The sequence below is a fragment of the Gobio gobio genome, assembly GCF_949357685.1.
Source record: "Gobio gobio genome assembly, chromosome: 6".
Classification (NCBI taxonomy): Eukaryota; Metazoa; Chordata; class Actinopteri; order Cypriniformes; family Gobionidae; genus Gobio; species Gobio gobio.
Window position 1 is genome coordinate 2561950 of NC_137102.1, and position 23622 is coordinate 2585571.

The 23622-nt window shown below is 37.3% G+C and overlaps 1 protein-coding gene across 2 annotated transcripts in view; it reads right to left on the reverse strand.

Annotated features, from left to right (window-relative positions):
* tnr (tenascin R (restrictin, janusin)) overlaps window positions 1-23622 on the reverse strand; it is a gene marked incomplete at its 5' end in the record, with an annotated part of 342772 nt that overhangs the window by 53494 nt on the left and 265656 nt on the right. For both annotated transcript variants that reach the window (XM_079818631.1, XM_079818630.1), the window contains 3 exons: window positions 6875-6994; window positions 13831-13974; window positions 15966-16085. In XM_079818631.1, coding sequence (XP_079674757.1) covers window positions 6875-6994; window positions 13831-13974; window positions 15966-16085 — 384 coding nt within the window. The remainder of the gene's footprint in view (window positions 1-6874; window positions 6995-13830; window positions 13975-15965; window positions 16086-23622) is intronic.

Below are 23622 nucleotides of genomic sequence, written 5' to 3' on the forward strand. Positions count from 1 at the left end.
TCTGACCATCATAAAAGTGCATCTGTTCATCATAAAAGTGCATCCATCCATCATAAAAGTGAATCTATGAATCTATCCATCATAAAAGTGAATCTATCCATCATAAAAGTGCATCTATCCATTATAAAAGTGCATCTATCCATCATAAAAGTGCATCTGTTCATCATAAAAGTGCATCTATCCATCATAAAAGTGCATCTGTTCATCATAAAAGTGCATCTGTTCATCATAAAAGTGCATCTGTTCATCATAAAAGTGCATCTATCCATCATAAAAGTGCATCTATCCATCATAAAAGTGCATCTATCTATCATAAAAGTGCATCTATCCATCATAAAAGTGCATCTGTCCATCATAAAAGTCCATCTGACCATCATAAAAGTGCATCTAAAAGTGCATCTGTTCATCATAAAAGTGCATCTGTTCATCATAAAAGTGCATCTATCTATCATAAAAGTGCATCTATCCATCATAAAAGTGCATCTGTCCATCATAAAAGTGCATCTGACCATCATAAAAGTGCATCTATCCATCATAAAAGTGCATCTATCCATCATAAAAGTGAATCTATTCATCATAAAAGTGCATCTATCCATCATAGAAGTGCATCTATCCATCATAAAAGTGCATCCATCCATCATAAAAGTGCATCCATCCATCATAAAAGTGAATCTATCCATCATAAAAGTGCATCTATCCATCATAAAAGTGCATCTGTTCATCATAAAAGTGCATCCATCCATCATAAAAGTGCATCTATCCATCATAAAAGTGCATCTATTCATCATAAAAGTGCATCTATCCATCATAAAAGTGAATCTATCCATCATAAAAGTGCATCTATCATAAAAGTGCATCTATCCATCATAAAAGTGAATCTATCCATCATAAAAGTGCATCTATCCATCATAAAAGTGCATCTGACCATCATAAAAGTGCATCTGTTCATCATAAAAGTGCATCCATCCATCATAAAAGTGAATCTATGAATCTATCCATCATAAAAGTGAATCTATCCATCATAAAAGTGCATCTATCCATTATAAAAGTGCATCTATCCATCATAAAAGTGCATCTGTTCATCATAAAAGTGCATCTATCCATCATAAAAGTGCATCTGTTCATCATAAAAGTGCATCTGTTCATCATAAAAGTGCATCTGTTCATCATAAAAGTGCATCTATCCATCATAAAAGTGCATCTATCCATCATAAAAGTGCATCTATCTATCATAAAAGTGCATCTATCCATCATAAAAGTGCATCTGTCCATCATAAAAGTCCATCTGACCATCATAAAAGTGCATCTAAAAGTGCATCTGTTCATCATAAAAGTGCATCTGTTCATCATAAAAGTGCATCTATCTATCATAAAAGTGCATCTATCCATCATAAAAGTGCATCTGTCCATCATAAAAGTGCATCTGACCATCATAAAAGTGCATCTATCCATCATAAAAGTGCATCTATCCATCATAAAAGTGAATCTATTCATCATAAAAGTGCATCTATCCATCATAGAAGTGCATCTATCCATCATAAAAGTGCATCCATCCATCATAAAAGTGCATCCATCCATCATAAAAGTGAATCTATCCATCATAAAAGTGCATCTATCCATCATAAAAGTGCATCTGTTCATCATAAAAGTGCATCCATCCATCATAAAAGTGAATCTATCCATCATAAAAGTGCATCTATCCATTATAAAAGTGCATCTATCCATCATAAAAGTGCATCTGTTCATCATAAAAGTGCATCTATCCATCATAAAAGTGCATCTGTTCATCATAAAAGTGCATCTGTTCATCATAAAAGTGCATCTGTTCATCATAAAAGTGCATCTATCCATCATAAAAGTGCATCTATCCATCATAAAAGTGCATCTATCTATCATAAAAGTGCATCTATCCATCATAAAAGTGCATCTGTCCATCATAAAAGTCCATCTGACCATCATAAAAGTGCATCTAAAAGTGCATCTGTTCATCATAAAAGTGCATCTGTTCATCATAAAAGTGCATCTATCTATCATAAAAGTGCATCTATCCATCATAAAAGTGCATCTGTCCATCATAAAAGTGCATCTGACCATCATAAAAGTGCATCTATCCATCATAAAAGTGCATCTATCCATCATAAAAGTGAATCTATTCATCATAAAAGGGCATCTATCCATCATAGAAGTGCATCTATCCATCATAAAAGTGCATCTATCTATCATAAAAGTGCATCTATCCATCATAAAAGTGCATCTGTCCATCATAAAAGTGCATCTGACCATCATAAAAGTGAATCTATCCATCATAAAAGTGCATCTGTCCATCATAAAAGTGCATCTGTTCATCATAAAAGTGCATCTATCCATCATAAAAGTGCATCTATCCATCATAAAAGTGCATCTATCCATCATAAAAGTGAATCTATCCATCATAAAAGTGCATCTATCTATCATAAAAGTGCATCTATCCATCATAAAAGTGAATCTATCCATCATAAAAGTGCATCTATCTATCATAAAAGTGCATCTATCCATCATAAAAGTGCATCTGTCCATCATAAAAGTGCATCTGACCATCATAAAAGTGCATCTATCCATCATAAAAGTGCATCTGTCCATCATAAAAGTGCATCTGACCATCATAAAAGTGCATCTATCCATCATAAAAGTGAATCTATCCATCATAAAAGTGCATCTATCTATCATAAAAGTGCATCTATCTATCATAAAAGTGCATCTATCCATCATAAAAGTGCATCTATCCATCATAAAAGTGCATCTATCTATCATAAAAGTGCATCTATCCATCATAAAAGTGCATCTGTCCATCATAAAAGTGCATCTGACCATCATAAAAGTGCATCTATCCATCATAAAAGTGCATCTGTCCATCATAAAAGTGCATCTGTTCATCATAAAAGTGCATCTATCCATCATAAAAGTGCATCTATCCATCATAAAAGTGCATCTATCCATCATAAAAGTGAATCTATCCATCATAAAAGTGCATCTATCTATCATAAAAGTGCATCTATCCATCATAAAAGTGAATCTATCCATCATAAAAGTTCATCTATCCATCATAAAAGTGCATCTATCCATCATAAAAGTGCATCTATCCATCATAAAAGTGCATCTATCTATCATAAAAGTGCATCTATCCATCATAAAAGTGCATCTGTCCATCATAAAAATGCATCTGACCATCATAAAAGTGCATCTATCCATCATAAAAGTGCATCTGTCCATCATAAAAGTGCATCTGTTCATCATAAAAGTGCATTTGTTCATCATAAAAGTGCATCTATCTATCATAAAAGTGCATCTATCCATCATAAAAGTGCATCTGTCCATCATAAAAGTGCATCTGACCATCATAAAAGTGCATCTATCCATCATAAAAGTGCATCTATCCATCATAGAAGTGCATCTATCATCATAAAAGTGAATCTATCCATCATAAAAGTGCATCTATCCATCATAGAAGTGCATCTATCATCATAAAAGTGCATCTATCCATCATAAAAGTGCATCTGTTCATCATAAAAGTGCATCTATCCATCATAGAAGTGCATCTATCATCATAAAAGTGCATCTATCCATCATAAAAGTGCATCTATCCATCATAGAAGTGCATCTATCATCATAAAAGTGCATCTATCCATCATAAAAGTGAATCTATCCATCATAAAAGTGCATCTATCCATCATAGAAGTGCATCTATCATCATAAAAGTGCATCTATCCATCATAAAAGTGCATCTGTTCATCATAAAAGTGCATCTGTTCATCATAAAAGTGCATCTATCCATCATAAAAGTGCATCCATCCATCATAAAAGTGCATCCATCCATCATAAAAGTGAATCTATCCATCATAAAAGTGCATCTATCCATCATAAAAGTGCATCTATCCATCATAAAAGTGCATCTATTCATCATAAAAGTGCATCTGTTCATCATAAAAGTGCATCTGTTCATCATAAAAGTGCATCTATCCATCATAAAAGTGCATCTGTTCATCATAAAAGTGCATCTATCCATCAAAAAAGTGAATCTATCCATCATAAAAGTGCATCTATCCATCATAAAAGTGCATCTGTTCATCATAAAAGTGCATCTATCCATCATAAAAGTGCATCCATCCATCATAAAAGTGCATCTATCCATCATAAAAGTGCATCTGTTCATCATAAAAGTGCATCTGTTCATCATAAAAGTGCATCTATCCATCATAAAAGTGCATCTATCCATCATAAAAGTGTATCTGTTCATCATAAAAGTGCATCTGTTCATCATAAAAGTGCATCTATCCATCATAAAAGTGCATCCATCCATCATAAAAGTGAATCTATGAATCTATCCATCATAAAAGTGAATCTATCCATCATAAAAGTGCATCTATCCATCATAAAAGTGCATCTATCCATCATAAAAGTGCATCTGTTCATCATAAAAGTGCATCTATCCATCATAAAAGTGCATCTATCCATCATAAAAGTGCATCTGTTCATCATAAAAGTGCATCTGTTCATCATAAAAGTGCATCTGTTCATCATAAAAGTGCATCTATCTATCTATCATAAAAGTGCATCTATCCATCATAAAAGTGCATCTATCTATCATAAAAGTGCATCTATCCATCATAAAAGTGCATCTGTCCATCATAAAAGTGCATCTATCTATCATAAAAGTGCATCTATCCATCATAAAAGTGCATCTGTCCATCATAAAAGTGCATCTATCTATCATAAAAGTGCATCTGTCCATCATAAAAGTGCATCTATCTATCATAAAAGTGCATCTGTCCATCATAAAAGTGCATCTATCTATCATAAAAGTGCATCTGTTCATCATAAAAGTGCATCTATCTATCATAAAAGTGCATCTATCCATCATAAAAGTGCATCCATCCATCATAAAAGTGCCTCTATCCATCATAAAAGTGCATCTGTTCATCATAAAAGTGCATCTGTTCATCATAAAAGTGCATCTATCCATCATAAAAGTGAATCTATCCATCATAAAAGTGCATCTATCCATCATAAAAGTGAATCTATCCATCATAAAAGTGCATCTATCATCATAAAAGTGCATCTGTTCATCATAAAAGTGCATCTATCCATCATAAAAGTGCATCCATCCATCATTAAAGTGCATCTATCCATCATAAAAGTGCATCTGTTCATCATAAAAGTGCATCTGTTCATCATAAAAGTGCATCTGTTCATCATAAAAGTGCATCTATCCATCATAAAAGTGCATCTGTTCATCATAAAAGTGCATCTGTTCATCATAAAAGTGCATCTATCCATCATAAAAGTGCATCTATCCATCATAAAAGTGCATCTATCCATCATACAAGTGCATCTATCCATCATAAAAGTGCATCTATCTATCATAAAAGTGCATCTATCCATCATAAAAGTGCATCTGTTCATCATAAAAGTGAATCTGTTCATCATAAAAGTGAATCTATCTATTATAAAAGTGCATCTATCCATCATAAAAGTGCATCTATCCATCATAAAAGTGCATCTGTTCATCATAAAAGTGAATCTGTTCATCATAAAAGTGAATCTATCCATCATAAAAGTGCATCTGTTCATCATAAAAGTGCATCTATCCATCATAAAAGTGCATCTGTTCATCATAAAAGTGAATCTATCCATCATAAAAGTGCATCTGTTCATCATAAAAGTGCATCTGTCCATCATAAAAGTGCATCTGTTCATCATAAAAGTGCATCCATCCATCATAAAAGTGCATCTGTCCATCATAAAAGTGCATCTATCCATCATAAAAGTGCATCTGTTCATCATAAAAGTGCATCTGTTCATCATAAAAGTGCATCCACACGGCTCCGGGGGTTAATAAAGGCATTTTATGATGGATAGATGCACTTTTATGATGGATAGATGCACTTTCATGGACTTCAAAACAGAAACAGTTATTCACTGCCATTATAAAGCTTGGAAGTCAGGATATTTATTAATATAACTCAGATTGTTTTCGTCTGAGAGGAGAGTGTCACACACACCTAGGATGAGCTGAGGGAGAGGAAATCATGGGGTTATTTTCATTTTGGGGGGAACTAACCCTTTAATGATGACAATTTTGGTTTCTAAATGTACATTTTGGATGGTTTTCTGCTCTCAGAACAGACTGTACAAATAAACTGTGGTCGGCACAAACCCTGTGCAGGTGAAACCTGTCTGTCCATAATGGCTTTTACCTAATTTGGTTATTTTACAGATGCATTCACTGCAAAACATGTGACCCTTGACCTCAACAGCAGTGCTGCGTCTCACGGGTATATCTGTGGCGTTTATGGGTCAAAATTATCAATTTTTCTTTTATGCCAAAAATCATGAGGATATTAAGATCATGTTCCATGAAGATATTTGGTCAATGTTCATATCATAAATGTATTATTAGTAGTAATATGCATTGCTAAGGACTTCATTTGGACAACTTTAAAGCAGATTTTCTCAATATTTAGATGTTTTTGCACCCTCAGATTCCAGATGTTCAAATATTGTCCTATCCTGACAAACCATACATCAGTGGAGAGATGATTTATTTTTATTTTTAAATGACCCTTATGACTGTTTTTATGGTCCAGGGTCACATCTGGTAGAGTTTGATTGGATGACAAAAGACAATTTTTTTAGCCATCCTAACGACCCATGATTATATGGTTAATTATGTTTGAGTGAGAGCCATTTGCATATGTGCATTGTTTTTTTTCTTCTCTGGAAAAAGTGTTGAGTGTGAGTGTTTATGGCCACTCCGTTAGGGGTGTGATTTAAAGAGTAAATGATGCAGATGGAAGTTTTACCCAGATGCGTTCCTCTCCATCAGGCCTCCACTTACTCTGGTTGCGGGTGAGTGTGAGCACGTAGTTATCCACACTGGACAGCGGCGGGTTCCAGCGCAGAAGAGCGCCCTGAGGAGTGATGTTCAGCGCTGCCAGCTCCATGGGCATGTCCATCGCTGGGTGGAGCAGAGAAGGTTACACACAGGTTACACACAGGTTACACACAGGTTACACACAGACCAGGGGCGCTTCTAGGATGTTCATTTTAGGGCGGCTCAGCCCCAGGTGAGGGTATGGAAAAAAATGTTAACACTTTAGTTTAGGGTCCAATTCTCACTATTAGTAGCTTATTGGTATGCATATTGGCTGTTTATTATTACTTATTAAGCAAATATTAACACCTTATTCTGCATGACCATATGTACATCCCTTAATCACACAATGTAGGCAGATTTATAATCACTGAGATCCCACATGTGAGTTGGGGGTGTTCAGGGGCTGCCCCGAGAAAATTTCAATTTCCATGATCTACATGTGTGCATTTTAAGATGTTCTGAACGCCAAAAATTAGATATCAATAACTTGAAAACCATGTCACACTGCAAATATGCTTTTTTTACTTAGTATTTTTGTCTTGTTTTCAGCCCAAATATCTAAAAAATCTTACATTAAGAAGCATTTACTAGACAAGCAAAAGTTTTTGTCTTGTTTTGGGGAAAAATAACTCAGTTTTACTTAAAACAAGCAAAATAATCTGCCAATGGGGTAAGAAAAATAATTTTAATTCAAACAGAAAACAAGATAATTTTTCTTACCCCATTGGCAGATTATTTTGCTTGTTTTAAGCAAAAACTCCCTTCATTTGAGTTATTTTCCCCCAAAATAAGACAAAAACTTTTGCTTGTCTAGTAAATGCTTCTTAATGTAAGATTTTTTAGATATTTGGACTAAAAACAAGACAAAAATACTAAGTAAGAAAAGCATTTTTTGCAGTTCAGTGGGCAGATATGACTGATTAAGTTTTTCCATTTTAGTCAGGGAAGACAGTAAACATATGTTTAACTGATATTTATGTTTTATGAATCATTTTCATAGACATGTTAAGGCTAACAGGAAAGCTTGGAAACTAAATGTATTAAATTAATTCACAATATGCACACATTCATAACTAATCTTATGCCCAAAACAGGCTGAAAAAAGCTGAGCTCTTTAATTTACTGAGAGCTACACATGGAATTATATTAATTTACAATATGCACACATTCATTACTAATAATCATATGCTTAATCTGAAGAAAACGGCTTTGTTAATATTTCTTGTTTGTTAATTATATTATAAATGACATTACATAGGCCTATTTCCAATCAAAATGGTGAAACTAGACAAAAGTTTATTAATTTGGCTGAATATTTGTGTCATGTGTTTAACATTTGTGACTTACAGAAGCAGCTCAAATATGAAATGTCTAGTTTAGCTACAGATCTCACACTTGAGGTCGAGTCGCTGCTAAAGTTAGCGCTTAGCCTCAGCAGCTTCTGTGAACATAAAGCCCGCCTACTCTGATTTGATTGGTTTTCGCAAATATGTTGACATTGACGAGCGATGACAGACCAATGAGAGCTCAGATCAACACACACACCTCTGCTTCTGATGTGCGATCTGCGGATTGAAGAACACACTGATTAACAGACGGGCCGAAGCCGAATCCTCCCGCCAGTTTCATATGTTATAAAGGTTAATCACACAGTTTTTAGGGGGGCCGGGCAGAAGTTTAGGGGCTGAAGCCTCCCTAAAAAGGGCCTAGAGACGCCCATGTCTCAGATCAGCTCCGCCAAGGTAATTGGCAGCACTCTCATCTTCACCTTTCTCTTCCTTGTGCAAACGATATTCAGCAGCAATTTAAAATTAGAGCACCTCAGCAGCTTGGAACTAATTTGTTGTGATTTTCTGGCTGGAGAAGATCACAATTTCCTTAATTAGCCGACATCGGGGGGGAAATTAGACAGTCAAATGTGTGCAGAGCTCATTCTCAATAGTGAGTAATGAGAAATGCTGCTCTCCGTAATCCTCCATCCATGCTGTGACTTTCACAGATGGCCTTTCTTTTTTCAGACAGGACAAATCTCACTCTCCTCTGTGTGGCGTATGTCCGCTTAGATGAGGTCAGTGGTCTATAATCGCACATTACCATCTTGCCGTCCTGTCCCTTGTGCAATAGCCATATCACTTCTCCAGCTGTGGAGAGCTGACCCTCCATTAGGCTCTGCTGACCCAGACCTCACAACCTTCCAGAGAAGCTGATCTCCGTTTCCCGAGGCAGAATCCCCCCCACACTGCAAAAATACTTAACTTACTTAGCATTTTTGTCTTGTTTTCAGTCAGATATTCAGATATTTGGACTTGTTTTCAGTCCAAATATCTAAAAAATCTTACATTAAAGGGTTAGTTCACCCAAAACTGTAAATTGTGTCATTAATGACTGAGCCTCATGTGGTTGGACACCCGTCAGACCTCCGTTCATCTTCAGACACAAATGAAGATATTTTAGTGTAAATCTGATGCTCTGAAAGGCCTCCATTGGCTCAACTTTACACTCTCAAGACCCTTAAAAGACACTAAAGACTAAAGTCACAAAGTCCATCTCACTACAGCGGCTCTACAATAACTTTATGAAGACGAGAATAGTTTCTGTGCGCAAAAAAACCCTAAATAACGACTTATATAGTGATGACGATTTCAAAACACGGCCTCATGAAGCTTCGAAGCGTTATGAGTCAGTGAGTCGATTCAGCGGTTCAGAGCGTTATGAATCAGTGAGTCGATTCAGCGGTTCAGAGCGTTATGAATCAGTGAGTCGATTCAGCGGTTCAGAGCGTTATGAATCAGTGAGTCGATTCAGCGGTTCAGAGCGTTATGAATCAGTGAGTCGATTCAGCGGTTCAGAGCGTTATGAATCAGTGAGTCGATTCAGCGGTTCAGAGCGTTATGAATTAGGCTGTTGATTTGTTTGCCGCCTTCTTTTTTTATTCTAAGTTGTGCCATGTGCCATGTGCATTTATTAAATTGTTCGTTTTTGTTAATTTTCCTTTTGAACAATATAAAAATTATATACAGTACTTGTTTTGTACTAGGCCTAAGTTACTAATAAGTTTATTTAATTTATTTTAAAGAACGAATTTTAGTTTTTTATTCAAAACTGTTTTTTTTTTTGACATGTAACTGTTACAGTACTATTCTGTTTTAAGCGCTTCATTTTCATTTTGAACGCGCTAATATAATGCTTTAGCATTTTCTGTCATATGGAAGTGTTAAACTTCAACTTGGACTATACCTTTCCTTGTATATACGCAAGTTTTTATATTAATATCATAAATGAATGAGTATTCGACTAATCGCTAAAATGCAGGAGTGTTAGTCGACTAGGAATATCTTTAGTCGGGGGCAGCCCTAGAAATATCTCAAAATGAAGAAAGTTTTTGCTTAAAACAAGCAAAATAATCTGCCAATGGGGTAAACAAAATAATCATAATTCAAACAGAAAACAAGATTATTTTCTTACTCCATTGGCAGATTATTTTGCTTATTTTAAGCAAAAACTCCCTTCATTTTGAGATATTTTCCCCCAAAACAAGACAAAAACTTTTGCTTGTCTAGTAAATGCTTCTTAATGTAAGATTTTTTAGATATTTGGACTGAAAACAAGACAAAAATACTAAGTAAGAAAAGCATTTTTTGCAGTGCATCGCACCTTCGCGTCTCTCGGCTTTACCGTGTCTTGACATGCCCTGAACTGACGGACTACGAGGAGAATATTAGTTTCCCTCATGCAATGGACGTGAACTTGATGATCTCCAGTCGCTCATTAGGCAGAGCTGTGAACCAGAACATATCCGTGAACCCGATCCATCAAGCTTTATCAACCCCTCTTCACGCTTTACATAACAGCTGAAATAAACCAGACTGTTTCTATATCCTATTAATCAAAGACGCATTGCTTTTTAAAGAAGAGCAGCTTGCATTGATACAGCACTGGCGAGATTTGTCAGCTTGAGATTGTTTGCCTGTCATATTTTTATCAGCTTTGAACAGAAAATGTCAGGCTTTAAGTTGCAGCTGTGTTCTGATGTATAGGCAAACAATTCCTACCTAGTTATTAAGCAAGTCAGCAATCTTCACGCCAAGACCAGCATCTGTTTGTTCTATTGTGCTACATCAAATGATACGAGTAATTCGTTAATATGCGAGGCTCGAGACATAGACTAATTAATTCAGTGATATAATGCAGAGTTGGAGACACAAAGTTAAATATTCCTATGTTTAGAGCTCCTAAGATAAGCTTTCCATGTTATCACTGTTATAATGTAGGGGGCGCTATACACACAACCGGCGTAACGTCATAGAATGTCTCTGCACAGATTCACACCCACTTTTAGGGGAAAATAAACTAGACTACCATAGACTTCAGTACTAAATAGCGGCACAAAACAACGTCCGCACACAGTTTTTGAATATTGAAGTACGGAAGATGCTATCGAAAGCTAAGTCAAGCTAGTTAACTATGGCTGGACAGAAAAGTGCTCTGAGTACTCTAAATATAAAGACATAATATATACATTTAGTAAAATCTTTCACTTGTTACACCAATTTGACGCTGGGAGAATGAAGGGCCATGTTTTTAAATTGACCAGATGAAGTGTGTGGATGTCTCTTTCACACTCTATGGCAGGCCAGCTGGACATATAATTACTTGACATGTTTAATCTGAGTGATTTCTTAAGTTATTCAAGCCTGCCGGCTGTGTACTCGTTGTTTTGTGCTGCTATTTTGTATGGAAGTCTATGGGAAGTTCAGTTTATTTTCCCCTAAAAAGGGGCGTTGACGAAATTAACAGTTAAGTTCCAGGATGTACAGTATCTCCAGATCAAAACACAGGCGAAGAAGAAGCAGAAACAAGCGATCTCATACGCAAGCAGATGCATATGAAAAATAATACGATCTTATCAACAATAAACAGCATATAGGGTTATCAAGAGAAATGTCGAGGAAGTGGTTAGGACTGTGAAGCTTTAGGGGTGTTGATGGACTCGATCTACTCCTGTGTTTGATCTTCATACTGAATCTGATCCAAAAACACAATTTTCTCATCTTTTTGCTTAAAATGTTGCTTTTTTAATGAAATTTTGAATAGCTAGTGCTAGAATAAAACTGAGTGTTTTGTTTAAAAGCAGAGGGTTGATATAGTGCATGTTCAGATATTCATACAAAAAAAAATATATATATATATATATATATATGACCAAAAATGCTGGCAGGGAAAGAGATAGCATTAAAGGTGCAGTGTTTCAATTGACAGAAATGCAGTATAACACACATAACTCTGTTCTCAGTGGTGTGTAAAGACTGTTATGTGTTTATGATCTTAGAATGAGGCGTTTCTATCTACACACACCACGGGTCCCTTACAGTGGAGACGCCATTTTGTGCCGCCGTGTTTCTACAGTGGCCCTAAAGGGACAAACTTCTCTACAGAGCGCTAGCTACTCTCTGCTCCCACATGAAAAAATACTATAGTATATTACAGTAAAATTACTCTAGTAAATACTAGTGTTTTTGAACCATACTATAGTAAATATACTACAGTAAATTGTAGTATATTGTAGTATTTACTACACTTTGTTAATTTACTGTAGTATATTTACTAAAGTAGGGTTCAAAAACACTATAGTATTTACTAGAGTAATTTGACTATAATATACTAGTATTTTTTCATGTGGGCTGTCTCACATGACCACATCTTTGTCCTGTGTGGGCCACCGTAGCTTCTCTATGTGCTCCGAAAGGGAGGGGTGAGCGGGTGCAATTCACAACCTCACCACTAGATGCCGCTAAAACTTACACACTGCACCTTTAAAGCAATACACTGAGAAAAGGTTGACTTGGCTTTAGTAATACTGAGTTTTATAAACTAACCGTGCATATGTATTAATTTATGTTTTAATTGTGTATACACACACACACACACACACACAGACATAGACATATATACCTTTACACTACACTCTAAAAAATGCTGGGTTAAAAATAACCCAAGTTGGGTTGAAAATGGACTAACCCATCAATTGGGTTGTTTTAACCCAGCGGATGGCTTAAATGTTTGCTTAAAACAACCCAATTGCTAGGTTAGTCCCTTTTCAACCCAACTTGGGTTATTTTAACCAAGCATTTTTTAGAGTGTACTTAGAATAATCCTCAAGAGTATTAATCAACAGCATAAAGATCAAATTGATGCACAATATTTTGTGATGGAAATGTTTTGTCTGTGCGTGTGAGTACACTCTAAAAAGGCTGTGTTAAAAATAACCCAAGTTGGGTTGAAATTAACCCAGCAATTGGGTTGTTTTAACCCAATGATTGGGTTGTTTTAAGCAAACATTTACCCCAACTGCTAGGTTAAAACAACCCAATCGCCGGGTTGGTTAGTCCATTTTCAACCCAATTTGGCTTATTTTTAACCAAGCATTTTTTAGAGTGTACTTCGAATAATCCTCATTAATCAACAGCATAAAGATCAAATTGATGCACAACATTTTGTGATGGAAATGTTTTGTCTGTGGTGTGAGTAAGAAGATTTTTCAGAGATTAGTGAATGAGAGCCGATGCGTTCCCAGTCCTGTCTCTCTGTCTCCAGCGTGTGGAGCTGTTCGAGTGCGATGGCTGATCACTGACTCCATTAGTGAAATCTCATTCCACTCCTGCAAGATGGCTGGCAGCCTCCCAGAGGACGGGCGGAGAGCTCAGGGTGAGAGATGGCACTCATCACATGCTAAATGATGTGCATCATTCCTCACACTGTCATCCATATTTCTATCAAATCAAAGTTGTGTGACGAACGAGGCTACGAGAGCACATCCTTCACCAAATACCCAAAGACATTTCCTAGGGTACACTACAATCCGGAGAGTGTGCAGTGGTGTGTGATTGGTGTGTGAGTAGCTGAGCGAGGACACACACCTGTGAAGACAGTGGTGCTGATGACCTTACTCTCTTGGCTTCCTCTGACCGCGCTCAGCTTGATCTCGTACTCCGTCGCTGGGTGGAGGCTGGTGAGGGTGTAGTTGCTGACATCATTGTCAATCACCACATTATCCATCCTACCTGTGAAGCGATTACACACAGTAATGCTGGTTATTTGTCTAATTTGTTCAACAAGGGTCAGTTTCTGCCAGTCTCATGTTGAGTATCTATAGAGGATCTCAAAAGAGTTTTATTAGATTTACAAAAGACAGATACAAAAGAGTCAAGCGTCTTGATTCAGAATCACTGATGAACACCTTTGGTTTTAATGAGAGGAAAACTACAAAATGGCGGATTCAAACCCAGAATCGTGTTGGTGTTGTTCACATTATATGCACTTACACGCCGATTGCCAACAAAACACACACTTTTGATGCATTTTACTCGCCGCCTGCAACGATATGCAAATCTAACGGGACGCTTATAAAACATTCTTCAGAATGTTTCACTTGAAACTGCATCCACTGTTCCCTTAATGCTGGGTTATTTAATAATAATTATTTTTATTATTAACCTTTATTTAACCAGGCAAGTTTCTTAAGAACAAGTTCTTATTTTCAACAACAGCCTGGCAGGAGAATTAGATCTCCTGGAAAACGTACAAACATATTTTACAATACATACATATACAGGTGCTGGTCATATAATTAGAATATCATCAAAAAGTTGATTTTATTTCACTAATTCCAGTCAAAAAGTGAAACTTGTATATGATATTCATTCATTACACACAGACTGATATATTTCAAATGTTTATTTCTTTTAATTTTGATGATTATAAGTGACAACTAAGGAAAATCCCAAATTCAATATATGATCAGCACCTGTATATATTCATTAATACATTAGCATGTTGTAATAAAAACACTCCCTTGTAGTTTTCTAAACACAGAGATTGAAATATATGATTCCAAATTCAATGACTTTTGTAGTAAATTCCAGTTATTAGGAGCAGTAAAACCAAAAGCTGAAGGGCCATAAACTTTTTTGGGATAGTTAAAAGAATATGATGAGATGATCTGGTTGTATACGCACTATTGTGAGTTAGTAGCAACTCTTGCAGATATTTGGGTAATAAACCTAATAGGACTTTACAAATGAAAATACACCAATAATAATAATAATAATAATAGATTTTATTCATAATGTGCTTTTCTTAAACCCAAAGCGCTACAGTAAAATAAAACCGAAATAACAACGGCAATACAACAATTAATTAATTAAAGAAAAACAATCTTAAATAAATGTGTCTTAATCGACTTTTTAAAATGTTCCAACGTTGGTCCATTTCTGATGGGAAGAGGAAGCACATTCCATTTGTGAAGCTGAACGAGGCGATCTTTCCCTCACACACTCACACACACACACACACACACACACACACACACACACACACACACACACACACACACACACACACACACACACACACACACACACACACACACTTCTTTAGTGACATAGTTAAATATCCTTCTCGACTTGCATTACCCTAATGATGGGCGTGCTCTCACTCTCGCTCTGGTTGGTGTGTGTGTGTGTGTGTGTGTGTGTGTGTGTGTGTGTGTGTGTGTGTGTGTGTGTGTGTGTGTGTGTGTGTGTGTGTGTGTGTGCGCCCATCCAGGAGAAGTGTCCATACGCTTGTTAAAAACAACCCGAGTTGGGTTGAAAATGGACTAACCCAGCAATTGGGTTGTTTTAACCCAGAGAATGGGTCGTTTTAACCCAGCGGTTGGGTTAAATGTTTGCTTAAAACAACCCAATTGCTGGGTTAGTCCATTTTCAACCCAACTTGGGTTGTTTTTAACCCAGCATTTTTAAGAGTGTACAAAGATTCCATCTATTACGACATACAGGGCCATACTCAGAAAATCTTTCTGAAACTTGCTCTAATCCTGAAGGAGTGTATTTGCCTCAGAAATACTCTGTCATACGTCCAACACATTTTTTGAAACTTTGTCCATGTTTATCATAAGGATCAAGTCTTTAACTGTGTGAATAAGGCAGAATGCAGGAAATAGCATTAACCCCCCCACACACACACACACTTTAATATACTGTGGAGGAATTACCTTTCGGCGATTGGTAAGACATTTTGTAGTAATCAAAGGGTGCGAGAGGTTGAATCCATGAGATGGTCACCGATTCCTCAGTGACGTACAGCACAGTCGTGTCTCTGGGAGGATCCATCCCTGCATCATGAGGACAAGATGACCATGAGTGACAACTCAAATATATTTGACCGTTCAAAAGTTGGGGGTCAGTACGATTTCTTATTTATTTAAAGAAATGTGTATTTTAATTCAGCAAGGATACATTAAACTGGTCAAAACACATTCCTATTGTTACAAAAGATTTCAAATGAATTCTGTTCTTTTGAACGTTCAAAGAATCCTGAAGAAAAAAATATTGCACAGTTTCCACAGAATATTAGGTAGCAGAACCAAATCAGCTCAGAATATTTTACTGAAGACTGGAGTAATGGAAATGTAGCTTTGCAATCACAGGAATAAAATACAGCTACAAGCATCAGTTATCAGAGCACAAATGAGTAAAGACATGTGGAGACAGTTTAAAGCAAAAAGGTTTAAAACCCATAAATGCGTTGTGTAGAGACAATTTCATGTTTTGCTCAATTATAGCGCCACCAAGTGGTGCAGTCCCACTGCTGTTTGTGTGTGTCCTCAGAGTGCCACCATACATAAGTGTGCCAAATTTGGTCAAAATATCTCATTTTGTTTAGGAGTTATAGACATTTGTATTTATAAGCATATTAAAAATAACCCACACCGACTTTGATTGCATTTCTTTGCCACTTACTATCAAAATTTTGACATTCGGCCAATCACAGTCAGTCAAGCCACTATGATTCCGATTTTCATATGGTGGTTTCGTTTCGATCCGATTAATAGTTTGGAAGATATTCACTAAAGTTGTTTAAATGCTAAATCACACGGTTGCACAAACCATCAGGCGAATGGTATTGTTGGATTCGGCGGACATTACTCCCGTGAAAATAAGTCAACCACATGCAAAGTTATGAGCATGTTTATATATATTTTTCCACCACAAGATGGCTCTGGTCCTAAACTTCTCAGATTCAGACACATTGTGCCGATGACTAATATCAAGTTTCGTAATGATTCATTCATGCGTTCGTAAAATACAGCATTTTACTACAAAATTCAAAATGGCCGACATTTGGATGGCCAATAGACCCTTTTTGCGCCAACGTCACAATTACGTCACAGCGTTAGCTGGAGGCAAAACAGGAAAAACTGGAGGCTCAAAATGTCTTGCTGTGATTTTCGGTGCCAGAATCGACGGAGTACAGGCTCCAAATTGAAATTTTACCGCATACCTGCTGCAACTGTCAGACAAAACAACGATTACAGCTGCGGTTAAACGCAATAAAACCAGCTGACTGGAGTGAGTGAGTGTGTGTGTGTGTGTGTGTGTGTGCAGGCGCGGGCTAGGCAGAACTTCTGATCGTACGACTGTAACTATCTGTTAAATCTGTGTATTTTAAGTCTTATACGTGTCCATTTAGCACATAGTTATAGGCATCTAACGATCTAAACTATGCACATTCATGTTTTCACCATGAAGTAAACTGAGAAATTTAGATATTTAATGTGAATTTTACAAAAAAAATTGCTATTTTAAATAAACCTGTTAAAAAAAACAAGCTCACCTTAAAACACTTGCTGGCTAGCGTTAGTGAAGCGATCAGGGGAATTGTTCTGCCTCCAGCTAAGCTCCGCCCACAAAAAAACAGTACAATGTTTACTAACTGAAAAAGGGTCTATAGAGCGTCTGGAGCGAGTAATTTCCATGTTAAGTCAATGTAAAGACACAGTGATGCGCATCTGGTCCTATAGACGTGTTTAGCGTGGCGCAATGGACGCATTTCGCCTCGTTTGTTCGACAGAGACGTCCAACTAGACATGATAGACGCAAATTTGACGCTCAATTCACGTTCGGTGTGAACGGTTCTTTTAACCCAGCGAATGGGCCGTTTTAACCCAGCGAATGGGCCGTTTTAACCCAGCGATTGGGCCATTTTAACACAGCGAATGGGCCGTTTTAACCCAGCAAATGGGCCGTTTTAACCCAGCGATTGGGCCGTTTTAACCCAGCAAATGGGCCGTTTTAACCCAGCGATTGGGCCATTTTAATCCAGCGATTGGGCCGTTTTAACCCAGCAAATGGGTAGTTTTAACACAGCGATTGGGCCGTTTTAACCCAGCGATTGGGCCGTTTTAACCCAGCAAATGGGCCATTTTAACCCAGCGATTGGGCCATTTTAACCCAGCGATTGGGCCGTTTTAACCCAGCGATTGGGTTGTTTTAACCCAGCGATTAGGCCATTTTAACCCAGCGATTGGGCTGTTTTAACCCAGCGTATGGGCCGTTTTAACCCAGCGATTGGGCCATTTTAACCCAGCGATTGGGCTGTTTTAACCCAGCGTATGGGCCGTTTTAACCCAGCGATTGGGCCGTTTTAACCCAGCGATTGGACCATTTTAAACCAGCGATTGGGCCATTTTAACCCAGCGAATGGGCCGTTTTAACCCAGCAAATGGGCCGTTTTAACCCAGCATTTGGGCCATTTTAACCCAGCGATTGGGACGTTTTAACCCAGCGATTGGGCCATTTTAACCCAGCAATTGGGCCATTTTAACCCAGCGATTGGGCCATTTTAACCCAGCGATTGGGCTGTTTTAACCCAGCAAATGGGCCGTTTTAACCCAGCGATTGGGCCGTTTTAAACCAGCAATTGGGTTGTTTTAACCCAGTGATTGGGCTGTTTTCGGGTCGTACAAAACTTCGGGTCGTAAAATAACAGTCACAGTCCTGGACAGAGAGTGACCTTTCATATTCAGATATAATTACTCCAGTCATTGTTTAAAAACAAGCTCACCTTAAAACACTAGCGTTAGTGAAGCGATCAGGGCAATCGTTCTGCCTCCAGCTAAGCTCCGCCCACAAAAAAACATCACAATGTTTACTACCTGAAAAAGGGTCTATAGAGCGTCTCACATTCACATGCTTTGGACAATGTCCGACATTGATATCATTGGACTCGGCATGTTGTCCCGAATCTAACGAGACCACTTATGTTTTGAAAGTTATTAGCACAAATGTAAGAGCAACTTTGGACAGTTGGTGGCGCTAGAGGGATTGAGTTAGAGACTCCAAATTTGCTATGTCAGACTGTCCTCTATCTGTGTGCCAAAGGTCATAACTTTCCCACAAGCGGTTCTATGAGCTGCCATAGACTCAATAATTCAGTATTTTTGGATCAAATTAATGCAGCCTTGGTGAGCATAAGATTTTTAAAATCTTACCCAACCCCAAACTTTTGAACAGTAGCTATGCACTCATAAAATCAACACTCGATAATGTTGCACTGATTGTAGAAAAGCACTATTCGTCTGACCCTGGAGCTCAACCCCAGTCATAAGGGAGATGTATAGCTCATCTTCAGCTGAATAAATCATCTCTCACTGATGTATGGTTTGTTAGGATAGGACAATATTAGAACATCTGGAATCTGAGGGAGCAAAAACATCTAAATATTGAGAAAATCTCCTTTAAAGTTGTCCAAATGAAGTCCTTAGCAATGCATATTACTACTAATAATACATTTATGATATGAACATTGACCAAATATCTTCATGGAACATGATCTTAATATCCTCATGATGTTTGGCATAAAAGAAAAACAAAATATATTGTTATTCTTATATAGTCTCCACTATATTTGAATGCGTCATGTCATGTGTTATTTGCTTCAATGTGTAAATCTTCTCTTTTCTCATGTCATTTATTTTCAGTTTGTGTTTGCCGACAGACCCGAGAGAGACGGAGGAGTGTGAATGCGCCGGACACAACACACTCTTCAAAAGGACATTTACATTATTATTGTCTGCCGCTGTCCAGCAGGGACTCTTTCATGATTTGTTTATCTGTCCTAATAGCTCTTAGCATAGAAACGCAAAGGTTAGACCGCCTGTGAAAACGGCTAAACAGACTAACAGCGGTTCTGGAGCTCTTCTGACAACTCAGAGGGAAATAAACAGATTTACTCTCGCCATTACTGAAGTGGCCAGTCCTTAAAACGAGTGGAAAGCCATTCACACCTCCCCATATTCATTAGACTAATGCATTCAATTCATAAACTATGGCTGGCAATTCATAAACAGGTTGTCAACCTCATTTAAATGCTTTCAGGGTAAAATATTCCTCGGTAAATGAGTTGTGATTATTCATGTATGCATATCTTAATTTATTTTCCACTCAAAAGAGCAGTCAATAAATGTATGTTCAGACTTTGTATATGAATATCCATTCTCTTATTGTTGAGCATATGGTGACCTTCTTCTCACTTATGTTAATGTAAAGAGTGTTAATGTGTGAAAATATGGTTTCTAACTAAAGCATGTCGAAAATGCACTAAACATATTAGGCTTTAAAACACATTAGACGACAACAGGGATAATTACTTAAAGTGCCCACATATAAATCACGTCATAATAATAAGAATAATAATATTATTATGTGAAGTAAAAGTTGAAACTTGTACTTTATTAAACTAATGAATCTGCTGTGCAGGTGCTCTGCTATGTTTAGAAAGAGACAATATCTCCTTTGGCAACGGCAAATATCAGTTCAGTGAAGGAACAGCTGAATAACTCCAGACACAGAGCCGTAATTAGAGGAGGATTACACACTGTTGAATTAATTAAGACACAAAAGAGTGAAAGATCTGCTGTGCAGCTGTGCAGGAATCATAATGAGGAAATCCAGCGGGTGGAGACGGGATCTTGTTCTGCACACGCTCACGAATGAGAAAACACAAACTAATGGAACAACTTTAAAGTGTTCATGCAAAATTAAAAATACCCCATGATTTACTCGCCCTCAAGCAGGTGTGTATGACTTTCTTCTTTTTGATGAACACAATCGGAGTTATATTAATAAATATCCAGAGGTTTCCAAGCTTTATAATGGCAGTGAACGGGGCTCACAAGTTTGAAGCTCATAAAAGTGCATCTATCCATCATAAAAGTGCATCTATTCATCATAAAAGTGCATCTATCCATCATAAAAGTGCATCTATTCATCATAAAAGTGCATCTATCCATCATAAAAGTGCATCTATCCATCATAAAAGTGCATCTATTCATCATAAAAGTGCATCTATCCATCATAAAAGTGCATCTATCCATCATAAAAGTGCATCTATCCATCATAAAAGTGCATCTATTCATCATAAAAGTGCATCTATCCATCATAAAAGTGCATCTATCCATCATAAAAGTGCATCTATCCATCATAAAAGTACATCTATCCATCATAAAAGTGCATCTATCCATCATAAAAGTGCATCTATCCATCATAAAAGTGCATGTATCCATCATAAAAGTACATCTATCCATCATAAAAGTGCATCTATTCATCATAAAAGTGCATCTATCCATCATAAAAGTGCATCTGTCCATCATAAAAGTGCATCTATCCATCATAAAAGTGCATCTATCCATCATAAAAGTGCATCTGTCCATCATAAAAGTGCATCTGTCCATCATAAAAGTGCATCTATCCATCATAAAAGTGCATCTGTCCATCATAAAAGTGCATCTGTCCATCATAAAAGAAGGACATATTATAATATATATCATATCATATAATGTCATACACACCTAGGATGACTTGAGTAAATCAAGGGGTCGTTTTAATTTTAAAGTGAACTAATCCTTTAATTGATTTCCAAAAACTAAAGCCAATGCTCTCACAAGAGTTAACGCACCCTTTCAAACAGACTCTCTTATTTCAGTAAAACGGATCATTATTTTCAGCAGAGCACTGTATTTTATTGTGAAGTATAATTTTCATTTTTCTTTAAAACAGAGATCATTCTCTCTCTTAAAGCTCTGTAAATGTACACATGCATCATCATCCCTCAGTCTCTGTTTCCTTCTCAAGTGCAGGATTTAAGGAAAGAACAGAGCGAACGTGGAATACATAAATGCCATAAATGTAGTTCAATATCTCTGCAGGCTTCTGTTATTGCTTTGAAAAGAGTTTCTTTGTCATAAAGGTTGCGGTTGAACACTTTTTATATCTATGAAGTGAAGAACTCAACTGGATTCAGGAGAATATGGTAATAGACTATCATCCATAAATAGGTTTTCACTGATGACTCTTATATAAATATATATAAATATATAAATAGCAGAGTCATGATAGTCACCAATCTCCTAAACTGAGGTGCTGTGCTGTGTGCATGATGACCCCAGCAGGTGCTTTTGAGAATATGGCATTTGAGTTGTCTCTGTCAACAGCTTTTGAATGCAAGAGGCAATGTTTGCATGTACCATTTTGACACGCTCTAATTTGCATATTTGCAGCGTCATTGGACGAAAGCAGCAGCAATCAGTTCACAATCCTCATATCGTACTATCAAGTGTTTCCTGAAGGTAAGAATGAAACTGCCTCTTTTTTTGTGTTTTCCATTGCATTTGATATTTCCCCCTAAACTTGAGTCCATCTGTTTCTTAGCATATGAGCTGAAACACTCATTGTTTCACACACACACACTTCTCAATTACGAGTGTGAAACGTTCCTCGAGTTAGAAGCAGGGTTTAGAAAAATGAGAGCAGAGTGTGAAAAGCCCATCTGTTTAGGAAAAGTGCACGTGAGAGAGCATTGACCTTCATTTGGAAAAATGTGTCAAATCAAATAAGATATTTTTAAAAGCATCTCATCATTTGGCAGCTGCTGTCACTTTAAGACATGATGCACGGATCCATTATACTGTTACACACGCGTGTTTACACTTAAAACAACTGACTGTGTTTACGTGAAGACCGGCATTTTCTCATTATTTTGTGTGTATTTGACTGTTTAAGTGCAATAAAGCAGCGGAAACAAACTCAAGATGGGCACAAATGAGTCGAATGATGCACAATACACACCAACCCACACCGAAATTCAAGCCCTGGCTGTAATAGAAACAATATTCATCATATCCATCATAAATGAAGCGAGTGAGAGGAGGCGGGTGTGTGTGTCAACTCAACAGAAGTGCTGGGATTCTACAGAAGATTTTTGAGGCGTTTCAGATATTTCAGCCTCGAAAAATATACTGTAGTTTATTATTTCAGATGCCTTTAAAAGACTACAGTTGAAAAACTGAATAGCCTAAAGTCTATTATATGTAAATACAACCTGCCAAAGTGGCTAGTAGGATGATAATGTCAAGCCCTGTATATATACATACACCGATCAGGCATAATATTATGACCTAATATTGTGTTGGTCCCCCTGACCCGTCGAGGCATGGCCTCCTCTAGATCCCTGAAGGTGTGCTGTGGTATCTGGCACCAAGATGTTAGCAGCAGATCCTTTAAGTCCTCCATGGATCGGACTTGTTTGTTCAGCTCATCCCACAGATGCTTGACTGGATTGAGATCTGGGGGATTTGGAGGCCGAGTCAACGCTTCAAACTCGTTGTTTTGCTCCTCATTTTGTGATTCCTCAGACCAGGCCTTCTTCCATTGCTCCGTGGTCCAGTTCTGATGCTCACGGGCCACTGTTGGTGCTTTGGGCGGGGTCAGGGGTCAGCATGGGCACCCTGACTGGTCCATACTCCACAAACTGAGATGCTCTGTGTATTCTGAGCCCTTTCTATCAGAACCAGCATTAACTTCTGGAGCAGT